The sequence below is a fragment of the Rhinolophus ferrumequinum genome, chromosome 24 (genome assembly GCF_004115265.2).
Source record: "Rhinolophus ferrumequinum isolate MPI-CBG mRhiFer1 chromosome 24, mRhiFer1_v1.p, whole genome shotgun sequence".
NCBI lineage: Eukaryota > Metazoa > Chordata > Mammalia > Chiroptera > Rhinolophidae > Rhinolophus > Rhinolophus ferrumequinum.
In genome coordinates this window covers 27,850,662-27,870,539 of record NC_046307.1, presented here as the reverse complement: position 1 = coordinate 27,870,539, position 19,878 = coordinate 27,850,662, and the positions used below count along the sequence as shown (strand labels likewise).

Genomic DNA, 19,878 nt, shown 5'->3' with positions numbered 1-19,878 from the left:
CCTACATGCGTCATAATGTGCGAACTTACCGTCCTCGACAACAGAGTCAGTGCTTTGGATTACGATGCTTCATTTATTTGGTTCACTGTCTCCCTCCCCTTAAATTGGGTTCCCTGGGGCAAATCACTGTCCTCCCCATAACTGCCTGGGATGGATAGGAGGTGGGCAGCCTAGGGTCCAAGGCTTATGTCTTCCAGCTCCAGCACCATATAAATAAGGTCCTCTGAGACTTTTTGAAAACACACTTCCCCTCCATTCTAAGCCATCAGTAAAAACTGTGCTTGATGCTCTTTTCTTACATTTTACCCCAGCGCCAAAAGTATTTATTGAGAGTTCCCTGAGGGCCTATTTGTTACTAAACACTGCATACCAACTTTCTTTGAGTCACGTACCAGTGCCTGACCCTTACCCAGCTCAGTGGTGAGAAATCCGATGTGAATGTTTTACTACGGTAAACATTACTAGGGATAAATTAGTACTACAAACAATTCAAAGGCAGTTTTTAGAACAAAAACTCTATGGATTGCTTGCAATATCCAGAATTACAAGTTAAGTTTTCCAAAGTACTTTTTCACTTACCACATTGTTTCAATCTCACAATAACGAAGATAGGTCGATAGACTTGGCATTATTACCAACGTTCAATAGACCAGGAAATTGAAACTCAGAGAGTTTAAGTGAATAGGCAAGCTCACCAGCTAATAAATCACAGAGTAAAGCTTGCTTTTTGACATCTTACGTAGTCCAACTCTTGCCAAAACATTGAAGTTTGACTTCTTTATATCGGGAAAGCTTTCACAGTTATTCTCCCTAATGTACATAGTTGTGTAGGCATCTTTCCAATCCCTGTGACCCTGTGATGGTTAATTTTATGTGTCAACATGACTGGGCTAAACGATGCCCAGATATCTGGTAAAACACTATTTCAGGGTGTGTGTGGGTGAGGGTGTTCCCAGAAGAGATTAGCATTTGAATTGGTGAACTGAGGAAAGCAGATGGCCCTCCCCAATACCGGTGGGCATCATTCAATCAGTTGAAGGCCTGAGTAGATCAAAAAGGTGGAGAAAGGGTGAATTCACTCTTTCCCCATGAGCTGGGACATCCATCTTCTGCCCTCAGACAACAGCACTCCTGGTTCTCTTTGGACTTGGGCTGGGATTTACACCATTGCCCTCCCTCCACCACCTCCCTTGGTGGGGTTGGTGTTGTGTTCATCAATACAATTTTGAGATCCTGGAATGATCTCTGAAACAAAAGTACTCAAGTGGGAGGAGAGAAGATTCTTCAAGCAAACCAGGTGCCAGCAATAATTCTAATCATTATTATTAACATTAGGAATAACTTCTGAAAGTTATGATCAATTGATTTTCAACAAGGTACCAAAGCAATTCATTGGGGGAAAAAATAATCTTGTCAAGAAATGGTGCTGGGACAACTGGATATCTACATGCAAAAATGAAGTTGGGCCCCTACCTCACACCATATACAGAGATTAACACAAAATGGATCAAAGACCTGAACCTAAGAGCTGAAACTACAAAACTCTTAGAAGAAAATGTAAAGGTAAATCTTCACGATGTTGGATTAAGCAATAGTTTCTTAGATACAATACCTAAAGCACAAGTAACCAAAGAAAAAAATAGATAAGTTAAACTTCATTAAAAAAAATGTGCATCAAAGGACATCATCAAGAAAATGACAACTCACAAAATGGGAGAAAATCATATGTCTGATCAGGGACTTATATCCAGAATATATAAAGAACTCTTATAACTCAATAATAAAGAAACAATTCAAATAAATATGGGCAAAGGGCTTGAATAAACAATTCTCCAAAGAAGATATGCAAATGGCAAATACTGTAAGCACATAAAAAGATGTTTAACATCATTAACCACCAAGGAAACACAAATGAAAACCTCAATCTATCACTTCACACCTACTAGGATGGTTATAATCAAGAGCTAACATGGATGTGGAGAAATTGGAACCTTCATACAATGCAGACAGGAAAGCAAGATGGTACAACCACCTTGGAAAAAACTCTGGCAGTTCCTCAAAAAGTTAAACAGAATTACCATAACACCCAGTAATTCCACTCCTAGGTATACACTTAAGAGAAAGGAAAACATTATGTCCACACAAAAGTTTGTACACAAATGTTCCTAGCAACATTATTCAAAGTAGCCAAAAAGTAGAAAGAATATACATTGTTCAAATGTAAATCAACATGGTGCATGGATAAACAACATATGGTAAATCCATACAGCAGAATAATATTCAGCCATAAAAGAGAAATGAAGTACTGACACATACTACAAATAGATGAACTCTGAAAACATCACCCTTAGTATAAAAGCCAGACACAAAAGACCACATGTTGTATGATTCTATTTATATGAAATGTGCACAATAGGCAAATCCATAGAGACAGAAAGTAGATTAGTGGTTGCCAGGGTCTGGGAGGAAACAGGGGATGGAAAGCAACAGCTAATGGATATGGTTTTGGGGGTAAGGGGATGATGATAAAATTCTAGAATTAGCTAGTGGGATGGTGGCATACCTTGTGAATATACCAAAAACTACTGAATTCACACTTTAAGAGGGTGAATATTATGGTATGTGAATCATATCTCAAGTTTTGTTTTGTTTTGTTTTGTGTTTTTTTAAGAGTAACACCCAGCTTCTCACAGGTGTTCCATTAAGAAAAACAAATGACTCACTTAATTCAGTGCTCCTAAGGCCATCACCATTAGGGAGCCAAGTGAGAAAAGAAAAATGCTCAGAAAATCGCCAGGGAGGTCAGACTGGCTGTGGCTCTAAGAGTGTTCTAGCAGCACTGTCAGTCTCCACAGAATTTGCTTTCACGCTTTATACCATGACTGTCCCTAAAGTGAAACTGTGGCGTTGGAACCAAGGTGACCTTGTTCTCATGACCTCCATCTTGCCATCTTTCAGGCATTTCTTCTGGAGTATCAGAAAGAAAGAAGGGCAAGCTTATGACTCATTCTTAAATAACTGAACTCAATTCAACTCAACACATTTTACTGAACACTTGGGACACTCCAGAACTTGCTAGACCCAGGGAATCAGCTGTGATCAGGAGAAGGACACCCTTCCTTTGAGGAAACTTACATTTCATAATAATATGACAAACAGAAAACAAAAAAATAGGTCGGTTTTCTTCTTCCATGCTCCCTCCCCCAACCCCACTCCATTTGATGGCATTTTCTGAACTGTCTTGCAAGGTGGAGAGGTAGGGTTGACCTCTGTGAATTGTATCACCCAGGCTCCCTTGTACTGGCAGGAAATTAGGGAGCATGAAGGAGAGAGATCAGGATATTTCCTCTGCTGTTCTCTCCCTGCCTCAGCACCACAGTTCTGGCAGTAGATTTCAAAGACTACATCTCCTGTAGGACAGACCTTCCTCCACAGTGCCAGACTCATTGGAAATTCTATTTTCTCCCATTGTCTTTTCATACTGAGACACATGTGGTAGCTTATCAGCAAAGACAGCTACAAATGATTCATCGCAACTCTATATGCACTGCAGTTGCTCCCCTTATAAGGCAGCATTTATTTCACTTCCCCTTGAAGCTGGATTTGCCTTGTGCTTTGCTTCCACCTGCAGAATGTGGCAACTGTGACGCTCTGTCAGTTCTGTGACATGTCCTTAAGAGGCCAGGCAGCTTCCACTTGGACTTTCTTGGGATCTAGCCACCTCTTAAGTGGTCAGGCTAAACTATTAAATAACAAGAGACCACATGGAGAGACAGAGAAAAGTCTAGCCCCCCCCACCCCCAGAGGCACCAGATGCGTGAGGGAACCCCTCTGGACCCTCATCCAGCTCCACTTGCGTTGCCCCAGCCAACTCTACCAGGTGCGGAGTGGAGATCAGTCATTTCCAGCAAGCCTCGGTCAAAGGAAGAACTGTGAGCAAATAAATGGGGGTTGTTTTTTTAAGCCACTAAGTTATGGGGCATTTTGTGCCACAGCATGAGATAACTGAACCTGATGGTAATGTTTCCTCTTCACTGCGAGTCCCAGGTACCTCGACAACCTTACTAACTACACCTTTAAGCCTGATCTTGCCTCCCTGAATGGCCCATTCGTTTCATTCTCTACATTTAAACCCTTTTGAGTTCTGTTTTCTGTTCTGTTTTGAGTTGTGCCTAATACAACAAGTAAATAAATAAGACGATCACAGATTCTTTTTGGCACCACGATGAAAATGAGCAGGCTGCTATTTGGCTGAATACTTGAAGTCGGAAAAAAAAAAAAAACACAAAAAAAAACAATGGGAATAGCTCTTTCCCTGCCATGACTGCCTTCCATCTCCCAATATACTTGAAAATGCAAATTTGAGGGGTGTGAGCGATTCTGACCAAGAAGAAACAGTATTAAAAAATGGAAGAGGTGTTAGAAGAGACTTTTATATACCATATGAAAGCATAGGTTTACCACAGAAGTACTTTGAAGTTAAGGAAACATATTTTTATTAATCCCATTGGCAAAAATTCAAAAGAGCAAAAGCGCTGGTGAGGATGTGACAAAATGGGCTTTTCAATACGTTGCTTGGTGAGAGTGAGAACTGCTATACTCTCTTTGGTATGCAATCCGCCAACATCTAGTTAAATTAAAAACATATATCCTTCCCTGTTCCCACGTTTGAGCATCTATTCTAAACACCACATGCAAATATAGATGTACAAAGATCTATTTTATTGCAACATTGTTCACAGTAGCAAAAGCAAAAAGTAGAAACAGTCTGACTACCCATCAATAAGAAAATGGTTCAATAAATTATGGTATGTTCATATTAAGGAATTACACCAGCATTAAAAAGAATGAGTTAGATCTATATTTATTGAACTGGAAGGGTATCCGTGATACATTATTAAGCAGATATTTTAAAAAGCAAGCATCATGTATAGCATGACCCTAAAGCAAAATCTATTACAAAAGTGCACATGTATTAGTTTATATTTGTATAAGCCCAGAGAGGGTATGGAAAAGTACGTATCAAACTTTTAACAGGATTACCAGTGTAGGGTAAAAATAAATAAAAAAGGAGAAAGTTTCCTTTATACATTTTTGGATTGTTTCACTTGTTGAAATGAAAGCATGTTACTTTTGTTTTTAATTCTCCTGTTCCCACCCCTCCTTCCACCTCAGGCAACAGTTGTAATTTATTTCACCTTAGATTAATTTTGCCAGTTCTAGAATTTTATATAAATGGAGTCATAATGTTTTGTGCTTTGGCGCTTCTTTCGTTCACTATTATGAGATTTATTCAGGTTGTTGCATATATTAGTAGATCATTCCTTTTTATTGCTGAATTGTATACCATTCAAATGGTGTATCGCAATTTGTTTGTCCATATCCTGTTGATGGACATTTGGGTTGCTTCTAGATCTTGGCTATCATGAATAAAAGTGCTATGAACATTCTTGCACAAGAATTTTGACACAGATTTCCTTTTCTCTTGGATAAATACCTAAGAGTTGAATTTATGGGTCAAAGCTTAGATTCATGAGGACACATGAACATATTTTACTTTTATAAATAAAATAAAAAACTAACAAAAACATTTCAAAGAAAAAATTTTGCAAAGAGAATGAATTTGTATTTTAAAGAGACAGAAATACTTGCTATCTTTTTCTCTACTCTCTCCCCTCTCAATAGGTAGGTATTGGTGTCTGCCAGATCTTAGGCTCCCCAGGCCAGGTCAGCGACCCACCACTTTTCAGGGTGAATCATCAAAGATGGGGAAATTCTAATGTTATATCTGTGGGGGAGGAACTAGATCTAGATACCACCCACCAGAAGCCATAGACTCAAGTGGTAATTCAGAAGAACTGCTAACACACAGGAAAAACAGCTTCCACAGTCAGAAACCACTTGCAAACCAAACCAAACCAAACTCATGACACTCCTTTTCTATAATAACAAGGTATCACCAGAGTAGATACTTAGCATTAAAAAGTAGAAGAAGAAAAGGGAACATTCTGAAACCAGTCAAATCAAAACATCAAGAGAGTAGCAGAAGTAACCTTACCACAGGGGAAGGTTTATAAACAAATTGTTAAGCAAACCTCGGTAACTTCCAAATCTAAACTGAAAGTCCAAGATGTTACAAAAGTCCAATCAATACCACGAAAACCTATTCTTAGGAAGGACTGGCTGGAATATACATGTATTTTTAAATGTTAAAAAAAAAAAAAGTACTGCCGTGCTCTCAATGAAAGATTTTAGGGGTGCCTGCTAGGCCCATGGCCCACCACCCTTTTTTCTCAGAACTGGGCTTGAGTCCTGAGCCACAGGAGGGTCACACTATCAGTCCTTCCTCCAGGACACAGCTGTTTGGACCAGGGAGGGACCCCTGAGAGGTCAAATTAGAAATCTAAGTGCCATGGGGAGCCATAGAAGTATTTTGTGCAAATAGGAACATGGTCCCATTTATGATTCAGAAAGATCTTGGAGGAAGAAATTAGGAAGCGTTTGCAGTGGTTCAGCTGAGAGGTGATTATGGTTGCCATTGGCCCTGGAGAAGGAAAGACGTAAGTCCCCTCAACACCTACAAGCCAGGGAGGAGAACAACAGTTTCTGAAGGAGCCTGAGATGTTGGAAGAACTAGGAGACTGTGGGTCATGGAGGCTAAAAGAGCAGAGAGTGTCGTAAAGGAAGAAGTAGTCGACTGTGGCTTGAGAAGTAATGAAAAAGACAGCCGTCTGGTAAGAGAGCAGAAAAAGGGGGCGGTAGCTGGAAGAAGATGAAGTGACAAGGGAGTGATGATAGCACGTTGTAGCTTCTTGTTGCCCTTGCGAAGAAAATGTAAAAGGCCCTGTCTTTAACGTGACATACAAGTCCTTCAATGTTGTAGGACCCCTTACATCAGTCAGCATTCCAGCAGCAAACACTGGCACACAGCATTTAGTTGATGGGAGCATAAGAAAGGGACAACTTACAGCAGTGCAGGCAGAGTGAGGAAACTAACAACATTTAGGCAAGCACCCAAGGGTTAACATGGGTGAAGCGAGCCGGAGCCATGGAAGGGGGACCACCCGATACCAGCAGTGGCCCCAGAGGGACTTGGCTACTGCCATAACCATATTCCTGAAGCAGGGAGACCAGGAAAAAAATATCACAACCTGTCTCTCCTCCATCTTCTGACCTCCCCTCAGTACGTTGGCCGAACCCAAGGGGAAGCGAGAAGTCATGAGAATACAGTAATGCAATCCACAGAGGTCAGGAGGGAACAGAGCAAGGCAGAGAAGGATGGAGCAAGCAAACAACCAGTGCATCCTTGCCCACCTCCCAGCTCATCTTGGACCGTTCTTCCCCTTTCCCTCCAGCCTCACTGGGCCTCCTTCCATGTCTTGGAACATGCTGGGCTGCAGCTGACCTCAGGCCTTGGCACAGGCTGTTCTCTCTATCTGGAACGCTCTTCCCTTGCTACCTCATTAACTCAAACGTATCTTTCCACCTTCACCTTAAATGTCACTTTCCCAGAGAGGCCTTTGCTGGCCCTTGCCCCTACCTAATCTGAATGAAATACCACATCACATTCTCATCGCACCCCGTTTTATCCTTCCACCACATTCATCATCTTTGCAATGGTAGATTTACCAAAGTGTTACTTAAAATCTATCTCCTGTCTCAGACTGTGAACTTCACGAGAACAGGAATTGTGTCTGTTTTTTCACAGTATACATCTGGGTAACGGGTAAGTGCCCAAGTATATATTTATTGAAAGATCCGATGAATCTGTTCGGACACCCCGTCCCACCTTCCCCGTGATCTTGATCAGTTCAGCAATGATAATAGATCTTATGTAATCACTCCGTGTTACATGTCAAGCACTGTGCTAGACATAAATGGACTTGTATGTCATCTCACTCCCTGTCCCATGAGTCAGGACTCTTATCAGCCCCATTTTCCCAACAAGGGCACCGAGGCCTGAGAGCTCAGGTAATCTGTCAAGGCCACACAGCTGCACGGTGTGAATCAAGGTCCTGATGATAACACAGCCGGTGCTCTGACCTCTCCCCCACACTACACTGCCTCCTTAAATAGCTCATTGTGGTTTTTGTTTATTTGTATGTCTATCCTCCACATTAGACTGTAAGCACTGTGGGTAACATGGGTTTTCGTCACCTGCACAACCCCACTGCACATTGCAGATGTTCAATAAACATTAAGTGTTGACTCTGTCCCACCAGGAAAGCATGCCTTGTGGTGAGTGACTGCCCCACCACTACCACAGTCTTTAGCCACATTCATTTTGTTTATTAAAGAGCATTGTTCTGTCATCGAAAGAGATTCTTTCGATGCCCATTGCAGGGAGCTCTTCCTCTAGAGCACAATTTTTTAATAAACTGGTAGAATTTAAAGACCAGCACAGCCTCCATGTGAACTCTAGACACCTAGGGGCTTTCCCAGGACACTTGGCATTACCCAGAGACCCTGCCTGAGAAAACAGCCGGCCTATCCTTGCTGCCATTCACCCCATTCATTCCTGCATCTGACCTGACAATGCAGGATCAGTTCCCACAGTCACACGCTGCCTTGTTGCTTCATTGACGGCACCTTGGCTTCCTGTGAATAGAGTATTCAGAGGCCCAGACACTAGGAGCAGCGTGTCCACTCTGGGCTCATCTATGGCCAGGAGACAGAAGGACAGAGCATCCCAGGAGGCAGGAAAATGATGCCAAGAGCACGTCTGCCTCCCTCTCACCTCCTGCCAACGTCTGCACATTGCTGCAGGAGGACTGACAACGTGGGAGCCCTTTAGAGCACCTACCAGGCTTTCTGAATAGGCCCACCTGAGCCCTGCTGACAGCCCTGAAAGGAAACTCAAGTTCAGCCAAGAAGAAGCCAGAACGGAGGTAGCAAAGGCATGCCCTGCTCCCAGCTTACCAGCTGCGTAACACTGCAAGGCCACTGAACACCTTCCTTCTTCATCGCTTCTTTTTCTCTCGTATCCCCCAAGGTATGTTTTTCTCTTTTGCTCTCTCCAACTCAACGTTTGTGGAATTTGGAACTTAAAAATAAAAAAGTACGGTGTTAGAGGTAGAAAGGACCTTGTGTCATCCAATCCAGGGCATCCCAAACCCTGGCAAAATTACTTTAGAGGTTTTTTTTCAAATACAGCTTCCTAGACTCCCACCTTAGACCTACAGTAGTGAGCAGGTTGTGGCTCTCTTCGAAGTTTCTTCAGAGAACTCTTCTATCCCCACTCCCTGTGGTTCGCCTAAGGCTACCAAATCTGGAAAGCATGTCTCTGTAGAGGGATTGGCCCCTACGTAGGCACATGATCCAAACTGGGCCTGTGATATTTCAGAGTCATTCCCTGTGATATTAGACTTACTGTATGAAAGACAAAGTATGTCTGCCCCCCTTGGATGCCTAACTGGGAAAATGGTACCTACTCCCCACAAGGTGGTGTCTCTAACACCTGCCAACTGGAAGAAACACATCTGCAATAAAGGAAAATGAAAATCGGAGAGTTCTGACAATATTCGCTAAGTTCCTGAGGCAAATTCTGTCTCTGAACTCCCCATTCCCCTTCGCCAACAAATTCCCTTGCTCTGCTTAAAGCTCACCATAACCTGCATGGCTTTGTGGCAATCCTCGTATTATGATTAAAAACGGAGTATCCTGACTTCTGGAAAAAGTAAACAATAATATAAACGGAACCACTTTAAAATGGAGCCAGAGCTGCCATGCCAGAGGAACTGGCTTGCACGTCTTAGACCTCAAGCCTTGGAATGTTAAAAACAGGGCAAAATCACCTTTGGACTGGATCTAAACAACCTTGTTTCCCAAAGAACTATTTGCAAAGCTAACAAGAAAGCAATTATTATCACTACTGGGCTGATGACCACTAGATTGAAAATTAAACACACTGTTTAGAATTAACATCACTATGTTGTATTATCTGCACCAATAGAAATGCCTGCCTTCTACTGATGTAATTGTCCCCCTTCCCCTTCTTATAAATACCCATTGCCTTTGTCTTCTAAACAGAACATTATTTAGGGTTCGACCTGAGTTAATGATTCCCAAATAACTATTCTTTGACTTCAAATAAGTGTTTATTTGCCTCTCTCTTTGAAAGGTCTTTTTTTTATTTTTAGGTTATCAAGAAGGAGCAGACAGGTATGATCAAAAACAAGGTTCACTGGGCCAAATCCTGAAACCAAGGTACAGCTGTTTGCCTGTGTTGTCAGTTTGGGTACTGCAGGAAGCAGAAACCAAAATGAAATGAGGAGTGTAAGAGATATACTGAGGGAATAAATCTCTTCCTATGAAGACCTATGGAGGACGAAGAGAAGAGGGAACAAGAGTAGGTAAGGAGAGCCGAAGACCACAGGGAGGTTCTGACACCTGTCAAGGGAGAAAGGGAAGGAAGACTGGGTAGAAAGAGGGTCTGTCCAACTGCAGCGAAGCTCTGAGAAAATCTGGGCCAGGTCAAGAGGGAGCCCAGGACGATGCTTGCCCAGTAGAGGAGTCCAGCACTGGGCAGAAACAGCCCAGCTCCAGCGCGCCTTGCTTAGTCATTGCCTGGGAGTAGCCCAACGAGAGCATGGCCTTGGCATAAATGCTGTGGCCGATCCCCAAGGAGTGGCTGTGGGAAGCTGTAGGCCATCCACACTCCTCACACTGTTCTCTTATAGACAGATCTGGGTGGTGCCTTCCCAGGGCTGCCACACCTCTATGCCATGAATTAAACTCCTCCGAAGGAAACTCCAGGGAGACAACCACATGGGATCAGCAGTCATAACTGCTCCTCACATATAAATAACACACTGAACACATTTGCTTTTGAACCTTGTTTTGGTTTGGCCTTACTAAAAGTGTCAGCTCATTTAGTGAAAAATATGTTTTCCTGAAGAAGGGTGGGTGGGGCATTTTCTCATTTTTTTTCTTACCATGAACAGATTTAAATTGCCACAAAGAAGTTACTATGGAAACTGCCCCAAAACTTGCAAGATAAAAGATAAAAATGGAACACTTTGTTGACATGCAAATGATTAGTCTTCCTGACCACTTTTTAACAAACTCTCTTTGTCTGATTCCTCTGAATACATTAGGGGCCCTCTTAATCAAAGGTGGATAGACAGGTTTTTTTTGGTGTTATATTTGAGATATCCCCGGATAACCGTAAAAACACCACAGGTAATAACTCTGGAATAAGTCTGGACACTTCCAAAGTTGGTGTTGGAACAAGCAAAGTAGATGACGACAATGTACTCTGGATCAATGTGGTAAAACTGACTGAATTGCTATGAACGTCTTAACAGGCCCTGGAAAGGTGGTTATTTTATGCCCAGCCCATTCTGCTGGTGTACCCTGGACCCATTTGTTTCAAAGTTAACTTGGTGAGCTCTTTTCTATGCAAAGCAGTTTCTATTTCTTATCTTCTCTGGCCACATTCCATCCTTTGAATATTGGGCTGGAAAGTCCTTTCAACAGGAAACACAAACTTCTGATTTGAAAGCCCCATTTCTCTACCTATCTCTACTCATCTTTTCCTGCCCCTCCCCACGCACCTTTCCAACTCATTTCTAGTCTGCTCGAGCACTCCTATCTTGACAAGGCTCTGAGATAGCTTTGTCCTGATTTCTGCTTTTTGCCCTTTTCTGCCTGGCAATTCTTTCAACTTGCTTCTCTCAGGCCTTAATCCCAAAGCCTTCCTGAAACCCTTTTCAAAGCTGCTTCCAATAATTAAAAGTGGATGCAACAAGAACAGGTGATGTGATCTGAGGAACTAGGGGTCAGAGGTCCTGGGTTCTTGATCTGGGATCCTTGTTACCTAGCTTTCTGACTAACAGCAAAAAGTGTCACTTCTCTTTCTGAATCAGTCTTTATCTGTTCCCTTCACCAGGAATTCTGTTTTTGTAGATCCTTCTTTTATGGCCAGCCCCTTTGTATCATTCAAGTTTCAGCTTCAATGTAAAGTCCTCAAAGAGGCCCTAAACATTCCCTAATGTTATTTTCCTCTAACATTATTCTCTATAACATTATCTTCTCTTTTTCTTCAAGCACTTTCTATCTGCAATATGTTCAATGTTTCCTTGATTAATATGTTTTCTTCAAAGACCTTTAGGCTCCAAGAGGGTTGAGGCCTGGTCTATCTTGTCCCCAGCTGTATTCTCCACTCCTGGCACGGAGAAGATGCTCAACAAATATTTGTAGAATGAAAAGAACTGTATAATTCAAGCAGTTGGACCAAATAAATTTTAAGATGTACAGCTTTACCACGAACATTGTCTAAAATGAGTAAGTGAAACATGAAGTGACAACAACCATTGCAATAAAACACTGAATGCAGTGTGTGTGTGTATACTTGTGCTTTAAGAATAGAAAACTGCCAAGCTCTTTGGCATGTCATAGTGTTGTGGCGTTCTTTCTACAGTTTGCCAATGAGTGTGAACTGACTTCCTGAGTCTTATAATAAAGTATCTAACAAGGATATCAGGAAGGTGTATAAATATAAAACCACCGTATGGTAGAATTAGAGTGTAATAATACCACTTCAATTTACAGGGATAGAACCTAAGGCTCAGAGAAGTAAGTATATTTGGACATTTGGAACCAAATACAGCGATGCTTCTGTCAGTAAGAAATACATGTACCACTCACACGTCCGTATAATCATTAATAACATAGCGATACTTCATGCTTGAAAAGCACGTCTGAGTGTAGCTAGATCTTATTCCAGTGGTTCTGAAACTTGAGCATGGAGGATGTGTTAAAGCACAGAATGCTGGGCCCCGCCCCAGAATTTCTGGTTCTGTAAGTCAGGGGGACACACAGGGGTGCGGAGGACCGGGTTAGTTTAAGAGAAATCTCCACCCTTACCACGCCAACTTTTAGTGTAACCAGCTCCGCTTGGCGCGCAGAGAACTACAAGTCCCGTTGTGCCCCGCGCGCGGTGGGCCGAGAGTCGGACACTTCCGCTCCACGCAGCGCCTCTGCCCCGGCGTCTCGACGTGTCACCGGTAGCGCCGCGGCTGTGGCAAGAGGAGGTGACTGGGGGAGATCGAGGCGGCGGGCGGCTGCGGCGACCCGGCCTGGATCTGCCCCAGCGCGGAAGTGTTCCGGGGTCCGTGGGGAGCAGGAGAGGGAGGCGGTGGCCCGGCCCGCGCGCGCACGATGTTGAACATGTGGAAGGTGCGGGAGCTGGTGGACAAAGCGTGAGTATCGGGGGGCAGTTGTGGCCAAGGCCCACGCGGGGGAGGGGAGGAAGGGGGTAAGGGGAGCTGGCCCCGCGCACGGGGCGGCCCGCGTCACGCCCCCCGGCCCGCCAGCCCCATCATGGCGGCGGCCGGCTCGCTCCCCGGCCCCCAGCTTTGCCTGATCGGCGAGGCTGGGAAGACACTCGTCCTCGTCTCAAAACGTCCCCTTTCTCCCCTATCCAGGCCTTTCTCAGTGCTCCCCTACCCCACCGCCCGAGGCACAAACCCTTAGGTCCGGGGAGGGGGCGGGGTTGTCTAGAGCTGGGTCACTGCCCTGGCCGAGGACTGGCTTGGCCCCGGGCTGGGTAGGTGCTTTGCCTCCTGGGCAGCCGCGGAGGCTGGGGGTGGGGGACACAGTGCACTGGCCCTCTGTGTCCCTAGGGTGTGGTGGTGTGGAGACCTCAGGCCTGGTCGGGATAGGTCCTTTCCCTTTCTGGGTTTCATTTAATTTGTAATGACCGTGAAGTGTTGGAGTGGGTGGTAGGTGTAACAAGTGGCCGTTGTGGTCAGGCTGAAGTTACTCAAGAGACTCGTCCTTTGCTTTTCTAGCACGAGTGAAAGGAGATCACCACATAATTTCTTGGAAAATTCTTTTCCTCTTCCCTTTTCACTACACTTCATTTTTAGAGGGGCGTTTGTTTCATTGCCTGTAATTAACAAGTCATTAAGAGAATTCCCCTAAAGAAAACAACCCAGTTGATCTGCTTTTAACTTCCCTGACAGGTAAAATGACTAATACGTAGTCGATTTCCTTTAAGACTTAGTAAGTGATAACTTTAGTTCCTTACTACACTGGGAAAATTTTAACACTGAAATTGAGTATGTCAGAATAGAACAGCGGTGAAGTAACCATCTTCTAGGACAGCAGGAAATCAAGTTTGAGAATTTAACCAGTCCCCTTCCTTTTGGGTTTTAGTGAGTATGCAATAAGTGTAGTGACAGAAACAGTTTATTTGTGACACCCATTCAGCCTAAAATCAGGAAGTGTTGATGGCAACCTGTTAGGCTTTCTTGACACCAGGAAAAAAATCATTCACAGTGGCTTGGCTAATGCATCAGATAGAACTTAGAGTTTGACCATATTTTCACATTTTCTGCACTATCAAGAAAGCAAAAGAACACCTAAGGAGCATAGGTTTCAAGAGGTGGATTCAAGCGTTATAACCTTGGCAAGTTACTTACCTCAGAGTACCCCAGTGTTCTCAAGTGCAAAATGAAAATAATGATAGATACCCACCTTAGAACATCAGAATTAAGAGCTAAGAGCCTAAACAGCATATAAACGCTTACCACAGTATGTCTGGATCAGTATACTTTTGATAACTATAGCAGCTGTTCTGCATTGAGAGTGAGATTAACTTCATTAAGAGAGAAGCTCCATGTTTAAAAAGTGATTTGCTTTGGTAATTTTCCTTTATCAACTATTCTTTGACCATTAAGCCCTCAGACGTTTACTTTGGGCTTATTTTTCTATTTATATACCCTTTGCTTTTGCTTTCCAAAGATAAAATATCGTTTCTTTTCCAGATCGAGGTTCATTGGTTGTTTTTTCATATATGGTATAAAGACTAGGGTACTAGCTTAACCAGTTTTTGAAAGTCCAAAAGTCTCTACAAAACTCTCTTTTATTTCTAAGCAGAAGGACAACAGAAGAAAACCACTAATAAACACCTTGTTATCTTAGAGGACTAAATTTGTGGTACTCAAAAATTTAGAGGCTGTACATTTTTCAGGACACAAAAATCAAGGCAATATTCCTGCTGCTGCTGTTCGTTTCGTTGTTTGTCTTTATCATCTATGTTACTAACCTTCTAGTGTTTCAGATTAAATTTACCGCATAAGTAGTTATCAGTTCATCTAATGGAAAATCTGTTGTTGAAAAATAACTTCTGCCTTTTTACTACCCAATTTGGAATGGAGGCTTGAATGAAGTTATTCAAGAATATGTAAGAATGTTGCCACCAAGGACTTTTTAAAGCTTTCATGAGTGTCTGATACATGATATTAAGATTAGAACATGAGGTTATTTCACTGATGTAAACTCAAGATTTAATTTTATCTTTTACTGGCAGGAGAGAAAATATTCTTTCCCCCAAATGTAAGCATTTTACAACCAGAACTGTGGCACTGTGTCCAGTTAGACTGTTGACCTTAAAATGGCTCTAATGGAGGTAAAGCACATCCATAGAATGGTTGTCCTCTGATTAGCAAGGGGAGAAGGTGATGAGAGAACTTGCAAATGAGGAAGCAATGAAGTGGTTAAGGATTGCTCTGAAAGTTTAGACCAGGGGTGTCCAAACTGCGGCCCTCGGGCTAACTGCGGTCTGCAATCCATTGTTAATTGGCCCTCAGCAAATTCCAAAAATATATTTAGTTTACTTAAATAAACCAGGTGAGGCAATACGTCCTTCACCTCGAGTGAGTGGCCCGGCTGTTTGTGTATTTTACCGCATATGGTCCTTGGTTGAAAAAAGTTTGGACACCCCTGGTTTAGACTAATAGAATGAGGGCTTGTAGATAGAAGGGGTATTGATTAAGGGTTTTGGATACCTGGGTTCAGATTCTGACAGTGCCTTACAGACTAGCAGTATGTATGATTTGAGGCAGAATCACATGAATCTCTGGACCTTTGGTTTCTTATCTGTAAAGTGAGGGATTGGAATTGAGTAAGACTTTCCAACTTCACTGGTTGTTTGGAGATACGAATTTCTATCACGGAAAAAAAAATTGGAACTAGTATTCCATAATAGCAGGTATATTTTGTAAAGTCATTCTCCTTCAGAGACAGTTTTGGCTGAAAGGGGGCATTTTTTAAAATAGTGGTAATCAATAAATGTTTTATGCAGTAAGTGTGTGCAACCCATGACTCTGGAAAACTATGACTTTTATTTAGTGTACACCCCTACTCAATGAGGTTTACTTCAGAAAGAAAAATGTGTGCTTTCAAAATATGTTCCCTGGAAATATTGTTAGATCCAGTATGGTGATAGTTCTTAAGTATCATGATATATTTCAAATATTGGCTTTTGAGACCTTTAAGACTTTTATGGGGGGTGCTGAGATATTTTCCACAACTGTGGCAACTCCTGGTAGTAGTATTAAATAGCTCTGTTTTGCAGAACATTGTGGAATTGAGGGAAAGCAGATAAAGCCATAGGCCAGCCAGAGCTTGGAGTGCCAGTTTCCCCCCACTTGTACTCAAGTTGCATAAAAGGCAGCTGTGGCAGGAAAGGATAAGTGGCACCACTCCCACCAACTACTCTTACGGCCAGCGTGACCATTGTCATCCTAGGACCTGCCTCCTTTTACTTGAGGCTGTAATAAAATAGGGTACTTTATATTTTGTCATGCCATACATATTAATTGAAAGTTGCTACAGTTCTTACATTTTTTCTCCAAGTTTTGGAAACATAGGGTTACATGCCATAGGGGTACATTGAAACTGCTACATATTGTTCAGGCCCAGTTAATCTTCTTTTATCTCAGGAGTAATATTAATGGTAAATGTATTTCATCAATGGCTTTTACTCTTTTTATGATAATAATTCAAACAGCGCTGGCCAAGGTCCTAAGGCAACTGCAGTAGACAGACCATTTTAAGTTATTCTCTTAAACAGCTTGCATTTTCACCAAATAAGTTGATTTTTGTTGGCATAATGTACATTTTTTTAGTTCCTAAATGTTAGATAATGTGATAGAACTGTAGAAACTATTCTTCTAATCTAGCTAACCCCAGAAGGAGAAACTTTTGCTTTTATAGAAAATAGTTCATTCAATTATTTCATCAGCTAGTACATTTATTATTTATTGGATTATACTGTATTTTTGAACTTGAAAAGTAAAATATCTGCCTTCAAGAAACTTACCACTACAAATATGCCACACCTTGAACTTAGCATTTTCTTTGTTTTTCCTCTTATTTTTCCTATCTTACCAATAAATCTCTGTTCAGTTTGCTTTTTTGAACTTGAAAGCAAAGATGATTGTCAGCTTTTCTAGTCTTACCATATCAACTTTTCTTTGAACCAGTTGTAGATAATTGTTAATTGCTGAAACAATAAATTAATTATCCTTCCTCTCTTCTAGTAACTGGACATAAGTACATAATAAGAATTTAATTCCAAAGAAAGATGAGTTTCATTTATCTCCTGCCAGCATTTCTTAGGGGTGATTTTCTGCAGTTTAATCTACTTAGCACTACTGTCAAGATGCTTTTAAAAGCCACTTAACTGCCTCGTTTTTTCTGAACTCTTTAGTGTTAGTAGTTTTTCATCTGTTTACTTGTACATTCACTAAAAGTACTTCCTGGCCTTATCTTAAGTACTACTTACTAGTACTCCTACTTTTTGCAGTATAGCTCCACAGGTGAAACTTTTCCTGTGCTCTCGTCTTATTTTCTTATTTCCAATATGTAGTTAATATTTCCTTTAAGAAGATTATAGGAAGCTTAAATAACTTTCTTTTAATCCTGAAAAACTTATTGTTTTATCTTTTATATTTAGATCTAGATTTCATATCTAGCTGAAATTTGTTTATTTCTTAGCTTTTATTATGCAAAATTTCAAATATATCAAAAAATGGAGGGACTATCTATGTACACATGAATAACTTCAACAATTTGGCCAGTCTTGCTTCACCTGTACTTCTCTTTGCCACCCCCACTCCATATTATTTTGAAGCAAATCCCAGACGCCGTATCATTTCATCTGTAAATATATCAATCTCTAAAAGGTAAGGAGTCATCTTTTTTAATCATAACCACACCACCATAATAAAACTTTAAAAGTTGATTACTTAATATCTAATGTCCTGTCCAGTCAGTATTCATTTCTTATTGCCTCATTATTCCTTTTTGATGTTTCTGACTAGTGGATCTGCCTGTTGATTCTCTTAATCTGTAGGCTTACCCTTTACTGTTTTTCCCCCTTGTAATTTACTTGTTGTAACATGGTTATTTTCATTTCCCTCAGCCTGGATTTTGCTAATTGGATCCCCATGATGTTCAAATGTTTCTCTAACCTCTGTATTCCCTGTAAATCGGTAATTGTATCTAGTCATTTGGTCAAATTCAAGTTCCAGTTTTTGGAGAGCAAAACTACTTAACAGATTTAAAGTATATTTTTAGTACTTATAATAGGTCTTAGGTTAAAGAGTTAACTCCTTCCAGTCTCAGCTGACATTACTTAAAATTCTGGGACAACGTATTTAACTCTTTATTCTTTTATGTTTTTTAAGGTGTCACTTCACATGAGCTTCCCTTGTCTAGCCTAATTATGTGTGTTTGTCCATCTCTATATTTTTATACATAGTAATTTGCTAGCCAAACACACTCTCCTACTATACATAGGCACCTTCAGGTAGTATTTAATGGATCTTGGAAGCAGTTTGTGGTTGAGATCAGAACTGAATTGAAGTCCTCCGTTGACTACTAAGCAACAATGATCTCGGGCATTGGTACAGTATCTCTAAATCTCCCTGTCTGTAAAATGGAGATATTTATATTACAGGGTTCTTGTGAGGATTAAATGCATGTGAAACACTGAGCAAAAATAAACTTGAAACACCTATCATTATCATTATGTAAGGCACAAAATAATTTATAATATAGAAAAATCAAAGGAATATAGTATTTCAAAGAATAAAGGAAATATTGTTGGCAGACTAAATTATTTAAAAGTATGTAAGAACTGTGTCTTAATCCATCAATCATCATTTTCACTGGCACTCTTCTTCTAAAACTCTTCACCTGAAAAGACATCTTAACCTACATTTAGGAGAACTCATACAAATATCTCTATTGTGTGTGCCTTATGTTGTGTTTACCAAATCAAAAATGCTTTCATTTTAATATTGTAAAGCATATTACAAATGATTTTCGAAAGACATGTTGAGGAATAAAGTCTTTGGAAAGATATTATTCATTTTTGTCCATCTCTTGATTTTTTTTCAATTTGTTTTGTATTTTCTCAAGATTTTAAAGATACTGCTAATGTGAAACATTTTTTAAATGTAAAAAGATATATTGGGGCTGGCCTGGTGGCTCAGGCGGTTGGAGCTCCATGCTCCTAACTCCGAAGGCTGCCGGTTCGATTCCCACATGGGCCAGTGGGCTCTCAACCACAAGGATGCTGGTTCAACTCCTGCAATGGCAACTCGACGTGGAGCTGAGCTGTGCCCTCCACAACTAAGATTGAAAGGATAACAACTTGACTTGGAAAAAAGTCCTGGAAGTACACACTGTTCCCCAATAAAGTCCTGTTCCCCTTCCCCAATTAAAAAAAAAAAAAAAGATCTTTAAAAAAAAAAAATAAAAAAAAATAAATAAATAAAAAGATATATTAAGGGAAATTGAAGTTGACAGTTTATCCTTAGTGAAACTGAACAATATCAAGAAAAAGAACCCTGAAAATACATCAAATTCATGATCTCTGACAGTAGAGGAGCAGTATATAACAAGGAAAGCACTTTGCAGAAAGGGCTTTCCTATTACTCAACCCATTGTCTCCAACTGGCAAGAAATTCTTTTGGCTCACCAGAGCCTTTAGCATGAAAATTAAATACAGGTAGAAGACCACAGCATATTCCCATGTTGAAACCAATTTATAGCTATTTATGACTTATGGATAGATTTAGC

The 19,878-nt window shown here is 41.1% G+C and overlaps 1 protein-coding gene and 1 long non-coding RNA gene across 5 annotated transcripts in view; one reads left to right on the top strand and one right to left on the bottom strand.

The window, feature by feature from the left end:
* The window catches only part of LOC117016670 (uncharacterized), a 56,592-nt gene that overhangs the window by 31,705 nt on the left and 5,009 nt on the right, over window positions 1-19,878 (bottom strand). The gene's annotated exons all lie outside the window — the stretch shown is intronic.
* The window catches only part of CLINT1 (clathrin interactor 1), a 57,997-nt gene continuing 51,099 nt past the window's right edge, over window positions 12,981-19,878 (top strand). For both annotated transcript variants that reach the window (XM_033096198.1, XM_033096199.1), the window contains exon 1: window positions 12,981-13,202. In XM_033096198.1, coding sequence (XP_032952089.1) covers window positions 13,162-13,202 — 41 coding nt within the window. In that variant the 5' untranslated portion in view covers window positions 12,981-13,161. The remainder of the gene's footprint in view (window positions 13,203-19,878) is intronic.